Here is a 9,200-nt window from a genome sequence, read left to right as displayed (position 1 = left end):
AGAGGGGAGTGCATTCACTCCTCTTCAGAGTGTTCTGGCATGGATCACACACCTCCTAGGAGAGGTCGTATCTTCTCTTGCTGATATATGGTATAGCAAACACACGTATATCTACCCCTTTGTTTAGATGGACCACTAGACTCCTGGCAACAGCTTTGGGGAGTCTTCACAGGGTCACATCTTGACCCCACACATACACATACGCATAAACATACATACACACATACCTGGATATGGATAGTATGGATAGTGTGTTGCACTTGCTAAGCTGGTGACTCCATAATGTGTAAACCCCACTAGTCAGCAAACTAAAGCTTTAAAAGAAATAGCATGGTGTAGTAGTACAGTAATTGCATCCAGAATACAGCGCAGTAAAAGTAGAAAGCAACATAACATGGACAAACTTAAATAGTACATTACAACAAAGTAAAGTGCTTGAGGAAATGTACTCAGATCCATGCTGCTCCTGTCTATGCGCTCATCTAATGGTGTTAGGGACCGTGAGACTAATAGTACTCATGCACAGTGCTGTGTGGTTAGTACCATTAACTCAAAGCAAGAAGGTCCTGGTTTCAATTACTCTGGCCCTTTGGGGCCTTTCTGAGTGCAGTTTACATCTTTCCTCATGACTGTGGAGGGGGTTCTCTGTGTACTGTATCACAGTCTATCACAGGGCTCTCTGTGTTAGCCTGTCCATGGGCTGTACCCTGCCTCTGGTGCTATAGCAGCTGAGATACACTCCAGTCATGGCTGCAAAATAGATAAGTGGAAGAAAATGAATGGACAGTCCAATGGCTTCAGTCAGGGGACAATAGGAGGATAATCATATTTCATGGCAGGAGCTAGTACCCTCACCCCCCCATCTCCACGTCCTGCTTCTGGCCCCACCCCTAGAAGCTAGTGTGTCCACACCCCCCTCTCTCATTTCCAGTTTAGTGCTGGGATTTCTCAACTTCATCTAATTTTTTTTCAACGCTCAGAGAATCAGAGAAACGGTAAGACTAACTTTTCATATTGATGAACAGCTTAGTATTTCTGTGTAGTGATTAACATGTAAAGCTTGTGGGGGGACAAGACATTCAATGTTTTTTTTTCCAGCCTGGTTTAACCATAGTTTGCCATATAGTCTATCTATTCTGTCAAATCTAGTAATTTGTCTTGCTTGACACTAATTATTGATGTTTGGTTTTTGGGGATTCCTGTCCAAGCTGGGTCAGAAGCTAGTGTACACATAATGCTAGTTCCAAGTCTGGGTTGAGGGAAGGGTCATCTGATGTAAACTCTGTTCTTGTAGGAAATAAGGGAGCGACCAGAAATGCCTTTCTTATCTTAATCAAGGACACCAAACAGAATTCTGCCCCCGCCTTTATTTGTTAATGCGTATCTCTCACGCATGTTTTGATTGTTTGAATAAATCATCAATGTACGAAACAGTCCTTAGTGGTCATAAGCTTGGCCACTAATGAACTGTTCACATTTAATATGCAAATAAATGTGAAATGCACATAAATCTGGACAGTCTGAAATCTCCTCTCATTTCAACCCTCATTTCTGGTCACACTGTGATTTTTAGTTCACATATTCTTGCCATTTACCTCACAGACAGGCCTCCACAAGAGTGGAGGACATACTGTAGGACTGATAGTAGCCTGTTAGCCTACCTCCTGCCCCATACTGCTTTTAACCTGTCAGGTGTTGAAGCTCAATTTGCCATTGTAATATAGAGATGAGCAGGTATGACATCACTGCCTACCGACCAATGAATTCTCCAGAAAATGGTGTCACCTTTCCTGAAAAATCCCATGGACCTCTGTTGGGAGCCTGGGATGGTGTAAAGTTTCTCACTTGCGTCAGTTGGATAGCAAGTTGATAACCAGCTTTGTGCGACAAAGCTCACCTGATCCTAATCGCCTGTTTCAGGGTAAAGGAATGCAGATAACAGAAAGATACTCTGGATATGCCGAACTGTACTTCATAGTACAGGGCTCCGCTGGTTTCAGATGATGTCCACCATGATGGTACACAAAGTGCACAGGCATGATTTGAGGATGGTTGGTGGCATGGGGTCCAGAGGACAGAAGAGTGCACTGCACGCAAATTCTTTGCACATCTCACTCCAGCTATTTGTAGTGATTTAAATGAATCAGGAAACATCCTGTTATATATGTAACAAACCAGCCTGTTACCTTTCTCAAATTCTACCCTTGGATTTCTCCATGCGTAGCAGCAATAACTTCTGTCACACTTCACGCTGTCTCCTCCAGGCATGGCTGGCCACCAGCAGACCAACCAGGTGGTGACAATCACCACCAATCAGAACCCTGGGCAGTGGAGCACCGACCTCTGTGAATGCTGTGTTGATATGAACAGCTGTAAGTGAACACTCAGCAGTCATTTCTGCATCAACCATCTCCTCAGATTGTCCAATCAGTTGCATTATGGAGCTTTTGATTATATTATGCTCTTCTCCAGAAATCTGAGATTCTCTAATTGGCACAGGAACTTAAATGCAGCACTCTGTTGGAGTGCTTAGCACTGTTGCATGTTCTCCTGCCTGGTTTCCTGTTGTTACTCTGGCTTCCTCCCAGAAATCCACTGGCAAGTTATTATTTGAACCAACGGCAGCTGAATATTCCAGGGTAACGAATGACCCTTGCAATGAAATGACCAAACCAAACATCACCAGATCATAAGAAGAAGAACAGAGGCACACGCTCAGGAAACAAGAAGACAGAAGTGACAATGAGCAGAAGGGGAAGTGTTTAAAAACCCAGAAAACTACCTGAAACCTAGTGAAATGAGGATTACATACTGGCAAGATTATTCCCTATTCCCTTCTTTTTTCCCCCATTTTCTCTTTTTCTGTTTTGTTTCAAGGTTGCTGCGGCTTCTGGTGTTTCCCCTGCATGCAGTGTCAGACAGCCAGTAAACATGGATGGTGCTGTGCAATGCCACTCCTGGATGTTTGCGGGGTGGTTTCCTGCTTACTCCGTCAGTCCATCAGAGAGCGCCACAACATCCCTGTAAGGCTGGGTTAGAGATGAAGGGCAGCAGGCGTGTTGCTAGGATTTTGAAACATTTGAGGGCATATGTTTTATAGTGAAATTAATATAAAATGTCAAACATTGTGCAGTACCTAATGGCTGAATTCTCATAACTTTTTCTTTTATTGTGCCATATCACCTCTTCCTCACCTTTCATCGTCTTTTGGTGTCTCATCTGTCGGCTGCCCTCCATCCAGCTCTCTCATTTTTGATGTGATTATTAGATCTTTAATACGTGTTATTTCTCAACTTACTCAACCGACTATTCAACAAACATCACACTGGATAAAAAGCAAATGATTAACTATAGACTGGCTTCACAGTCACATGACTTCCTGTTGATTTATGTTTTCTGTTTCTGGAACCAGGGTTAATGACTCACCCTGTGGCTGTGGCCACTGTGACATCACTATGATGTCACTCATTGGTTTGAGGAAAGCTTTAACTTTAGGTTCCTCACCATGTTGGCTATTTGGAGTCCGAAATGACAGTATGTTGATGATAGGGTAGAGTAGAGATAAAAGCTAACATTAACAAACTATAGTTGTGGGCAGTGTTGGTCAAGTTACTTGAAAAAAAAATCCCATTACTTTACTGATTACTTATTTTCAAAAGTAATTAATTACTTAGTTACTTAGTTACTTTTTAAAAACACGATTTACAACCTGAATAGGTGATAAAGCGATAGATCTTTCAGCCCAATTCTACTTTTTCTGCATAATCCATCATACAAAATGTAATCAAATGGAAAAGTCTCTTTTTTTAAACTTGTTTTATCAGTTTTAATCTTTACAAGTAACGCGTAACGCGTTACTGCCCATCTCTGGTTGTGGGTAACACATTCAGCTAACAAGCACTAGCTCAATCCTGGAAGGAGACAAAAGTCCCATTAGAGTTGCATCAGGAAGGGCATCTGGCATAAACTAATTTTTATTCATAAACACAGAGAGAGAGAGAGAAGCATAGAGAAGTGCCTGCTGACCAAATTAGAGGAAGAGGAAATGGAAAGCTATTCTAATCTCTAACTCTCATAGATGTTTTGCCACTCAGTATTTTTTACTGTTCATGTTACTCTCACTGCTTTTATTAGCCCTGTTTGCCAACAGTTGACAGTAAGTGAATATAGAGGATCTTTGAGCAGGTAGAAAAAGACCAATGCAGAGCTCATTGAAATTACTGCAAATCAGACTCCATCTGTTATTTTCCTCTGTCTCACTGAAGGAAAGGAAACCTCTCTAAATCCTGCTTGTGTGTGGTCCTTCACTGACATCCTGACAGTTAACAGCAAGGAAACTGGCTACAGACAGATAAAGTTTTGAGGAAATAGAGAGGTTGTTTTGAGTTGCATAAAGATTTGAAAAAAATCGCTCCTCCCTGTTTCTCTTTCTAGTCGTGTTAGTTTCAGTTCAGTTCAGTACAAAGCAGCGTGAACAGGGACATTTAAACAGGTACAGTCACGACAGCTACAAATTCAATCCCGATAACTCTTGCTGCTTCCTCTCCTCCATCCTGTAGGGCTCGTTCATCGATGACTGCTGCAAGATATGTTGGTGTTACTCGTGCGTCTGGTGCCAGATGCATCGCGAGCTGAAGATCAGAGAAAGCCAGCAGCCCGCCACCTCGACTGTGATCACCACACAAGCCATGCTGTAAACAGTTTTGCTCTGGATCAAAGGCATGTGTCCCATTCAAAGCCACATGTTTCAATCCACTTCTGTTTTATCTGCATGTAACAGTCATCTCAAAGCATTTTGACCTCAGTTGAATTTTGAGAGCTGTAAACTAACCTTTAATGTAAATTAACCTGTAGTGTGTTATTAGCCTAGCTCACTGTCATTCATTGTTTGCAGAGCTAATTTCATGTAACAAGTAATAAGAATGGTTATGCAGGGATCCAAATAACAGTGCTAGCTCACTGTATTTTTGTGAGAAGCTTATTTTGAAGTGACGAGTTTGACCTAATCTCACCAGACATCACCACATTTATCACTTTACATCTCATCCTGGGAATCTCCGAAACACACCCAGGGACCTGTATAACCTCACCTCGATGACCTGAAAACCACTACTGTGACCAAAACAAGGGGAACCTTTTCCTGTGTTTAATAGTTTAATAGATGTGAGTTATATCCTTCATTTATAATGGTTCACATTTAAAAAACATACAGCCCAACACTGCCCTCTGCATCAGTACAGATGTTAGCACAGCCTCCACATTTATGCAACTCTTGTTATGTTCACTGTCCAGGCTGCATTAAACCTGTTATTTTACTTTTAATTATGGAGACAGTGGAAACAATCTATAAATCCTTGTAGTATGTAAACCTTTATGCGCATATGTTGAACTGAGAGTTAGTGTTTAAACTGACCCTTTTTCTTATACTAAGACAGGATTTGGTGTATAAGAAAAAGAAACATCTTATTTAAACACCCAGCACCCAAATATTAGTATTCATTTAATGGCTCTCTTGTACTCTTTAAAATAAATAAAAAGTCTTTTGGCAAACGTGAGTCTGTCCCTTTACACTTTTACAAGAACAGATTTTTCACCCTCTGTAAACATGATGACACAAATGCAACTGAAAAATGCCAAATTAAAGGTTTATTCATTCACATGCTTAAACTTATGGAAACTGTGCTTAGTTATAGCTGAATGTATAGCAATCAAATAAATTTCATTTGACCAGATACCATTAAATTCAACTTTTTACACCAGCCAATAATTTTGAAGGAACTTCATTGGCAGTGAAATGAGGAAAGAGTTTATAAGCAACGTGAGACACCCACTTACACAAACTCCTTACTCCTCTCACCTCTGTGTTGGAAACCGCTCATCAATTAACAATGCTAGTACACACCGTGACCACCTTTCATAGCTAATCGTATTATGCTTTTCGATCTACTGAGCCGACAGGCCGTCGTACAGACATTACACAGACCCTTCATTAATATTTTAAGCATAACAATAACTCCTAAACGCTCCTAAAAGGGCTCAAATGTCTTTTATATTCTGGTTCTGATGAATCCATTGTCTTCAGGATCAAGACCAAAGAAGAAATATTTGGCACCCACTTAGATGATCTAAATCAAACTATATCCAGCTGTTGTATTCAGACCTGGTTTCATTGAGACATCCCTAAATTCTGCTCTACTGCAGTCATTCATTTACATTTAACGTGTTAGTAAAATAAATTTGAATGAGGGGATTTTACTTCAGCACTTGACACCACACAGCTTACTCAGCTTGGTTTGCAGTGTTTACCGACCAAACAAGCCATGGGCCCGAAGAGACCAATGACGACTGAGGGATTTGAGTAAATCAAAATGTTGCTGAACTTTCTGGCTGAGCTGTTTTAAAACATTTTAATTCTTTAATCTACAGCAAAGCTTCATGTCGAAAGGACATTTTGCTTGTGGTTTGTTTACATGGAACTTTGCAACTTTTATCTCTTGTGTTTCTCTGAGCATTGCACAGTCTGTCCTTGGGGTGAATTGTTTTGTTAACAGACATCTGAATGCTCCGCTACTGCTTTTATAGAGGTGCATGACCATAAACCCTCTGTTACAGTCCATAGCACTTTTGCCTGATCTTTTCTTTGTAGTGTGATGTTATGAAGTCAGAAATACAGACAGGCACCACTAGAGCACAAGTCAAAAAGTTCACAGCAAGGTGATTTTCATAAAGTAATAATAAATGATGCACTATAAACTGCATAAAACTCGACACGGTCAGTAACTCTCACGCTTAACTCTCGTTTTATTGGAACTGAACTTTTTTGGCCTTGAGTGTTTCATCTATTCTTATCTATCCTGGAATGAAAGCGTGTGTAACTGTTCGTCTTTCTCTGTCAGAGAGGTGGTTTCTTTGAAAATTGAAAGTGAGCAGAGCCTTCAACCCACACTTGACCACTCCCGTCACAATTTACAGTCATAGGTTGGACTTGCTCTCATTTTACTCATAACGCAGAGAAGCAGAGAAAAGGTAAGGACAACTTTCTATACTGGCAAACATCTTAAAGCAGTTAGCAGTCTTTGCGACCTAATAGTACAGTTTGCTATCATTTTCCCAGTGTGGTGTTGTGAGCCAGTCAGAGGAATACTTGCAGCACACGGGTTTACATGCACTTCATACTGCCTCAAGAAAAATAGCACAAAAAACTGGACATCTAATTATTATAAGCACAGTTTTGCAGTTTATACTCATAAATTAATGAATCTTATAGGACTGTTAGACTAGTTGGCAATAGACTATAAGTAGATTAATGTTAGCTAGGAATTTTTTTGTATATTAATTAAGATATTATTTCTAAGATATCTGAAGTAAGTTTATAATATGCCCCATGACCAAGGGTGTAATCGGCCTGGTATCAGGTACATGGAATTTCCATGTATTGTCTTGTGTTCACACAAGTTCAACATTTCTTTATTCTATTTTTGGTGTGTTATGTTTCAGTATAGGGGTGAAGGTGGAGCTCAGGGAGGTGGTTGACTGATATCCTGATTGGGACAAGTGTGTTGGGTTTGACCTCAACCAGTTAATTTAAAAGAGTCACTTCACTGTGTGTGTATTACAGCAAATTGTAGTTTATGGATCTCTGTACAGTGTAGTGTGCATCTTACATTGCAGAACTGGTGTAGATAAATTTGTTATCCCCCAGGCACCTCCATTAATCTCTAAAGTCCCTGTTTTAAGTTATTATGATACAACTACAGTGCAACTTTTGGTAAAACACGTGGAAATGGAAATTATTACCTCCACGGTAACTTATCTTATCTTGCGAAGGCTGTGTGCCATGAAGCAAGGGCAACTGAAATATCTTTCATGTACAGCTTCACTTCTCACAACATCTCCAGTCAGGCTATGTGAGCACACAAAGCTGGTTATCAACTTGATAAATTCATATGCAGTTTATCAGTCTTGTAGCAAAGGGTGCTAACGTGAACAAGATGGTATTGGAAACATGTGACAGTTGAGCTGTCCCAAACATGGACAGCTCAACAGGATCTATCAGTGGATTTTACAAACACAAGGAAACTATGACATTTGAAAAGCACAAAAAGGTTCAATATAAAATACAGGCAGAAAACTACACACCTGTCATATATAAAGCAACTGCCTGAGCATCTATTGCAACAAAGCTCTGCATAATAGGCCTAGAGAGTTGAATCTGCTCATCTAGACGTAGTATTTTCTGGACAGTACCATTAAAATCACTGTGTGTGCAGTTGAAGACCTTTGATCAGTAAGATTGGAAAAGGCTTGTAAACATAATGCAGGTTAGGGAAAAATAATCTCATGAAAAGGAATCTTACTGGAGAGCAGAGAAAGAAGAAAACACAGCACGAGGGAGAACATAACAAAGAGCAAGGGAAGACTGAGATAATATATACAAACACAGGCTAACAAGGGAATGGGAAACAGAGTGACGACTGCTGTCCTTTCTCCTGCACTTCTCCACAGCTGGTGCTAGCAGTCTCAGCATCTGGACTGTGAGGACTTAATACTAGTTGTTGTTGCTGCAGTGCAGCTGCAGCAGCAGTCCCGACAGCTAAAATGTCGATTAATTTCTTTTTGCTCTTTTTGGTCCATCTATATCAACCACACTAAACTCTGTTCTGCAAGGTGCCCGAGTGCACAGGGAAGGTATGGGAGGGGTCGGATACATTACGAGATTTGACTCCAGTGTTGGTAGTGAAACACGGGCTGCTTTCAGTGCTTTTAGTGTGTGGCTGTGTGGCAGCCCTACAAGCCAGCCATAGCCTGTATAATTATATTGATCCATTGGCAGACAAGTGCCAAAGATCCTGTTAGGGGTTTACATGCACTAGAAAACACCCTGCTGTGCATGTTACATGTTTATAACCACTATAGCCCGTTAACGTCGGTTTCATCTCTACATCTCATTTAAAAGCAACAGCTGACCAAAACTCTTAAGTTAGTGAATGAACAAGAGAAAACCATAGAAGAATAAATACAATGAAATAAGGCATAAGAAAAAGCAACAACAATGACAACAAAAACTCTCTTCAATCTGTGTCTAATTTTCTACTTCGTTTGCTCCAGGAATGGCCTTCCAGCATTCAACCACCCAGGTGGTAGTCACCACCACTGCAATGAGTCAGCAGTCTGGGCAATGGAGCACTGGCATCTGTGAC

The 9,200-nt window shown here is 40.7% G+C and overlaps 1 protein-coding gene across 1 annotated transcript; it reads left to right on the top strand.

The window, feature by feature from the left end:
• Positions 1 to 649: 649 nt before the first annotated feature.
• LOC113018734 (cornifelin homolog B-like) lies at positions 650 to 5,550 on the top strand. Its single transcript, XM_026162060.2, has 4 exons — positions 650 to 995; positions 2,265 to 2,372; positions 2,878 to 3,023; positions 4,560 to 5,550. The coding sequence occupies exons 2-4, from the start codon at positions 2,267 to 2,269 to the stop codon at positions 4,695 to 4,697; spliced, it is 390 nt and encodes a 129-aa protein (XP_026017845.1). The 5' UTR covers positions 650 to 995; positions 2,265 to 2,266; the 3' UTR covers positions 4,698 to 5,550.
• Positions 5,551 to 9,200: the final 3,650 nt, after the last annotated feature.

The sequence above is a fragment of the Astatotilapia calliptera genome, chromosome 3 (genome assembly GCF_964374335.1).
Source record: "Astatotilapia calliptera chromosome 3, fAstCal68.1, whole genome shotgun sequence".
Lineage (NCBI taxonomy): Eukaryota > Metazoa > Chordata > Actinopteri > Cichliformes > Cichlidae > Astatotilapia > Astatotilapia calliptera.
The sequence above is the reverse complement of the archived record's forward strand: the minus strand, read 5'-3'. Positions and strand labels throughout refer to the sequence as shown.

Bases quoted from the DNA above. Each gene is read 5' to 3' on its own strand.
- LOC113018734 (XM_026162060.2), top strand. From the start codon at position 2,267: ATGGCTGGCCACCAGCAGACCAACCAGGTGGTGACAATCACCACCAAT. The intron at 2,373-2,877 runs GTAAGTGAACAC...TTTTGTTTCAAG, and splicing joins CTGTGTTGATATGAACAGCT to GTTGCTGCGGCTTCTGGTGT. The intron at 3,024-4,559 runs GTAAGGCTGGGT...TCCATCCTGTAG, and splicing joins GAGAGCGCCACAACATCCCT to GGCTCGTTCATCGATGACTG.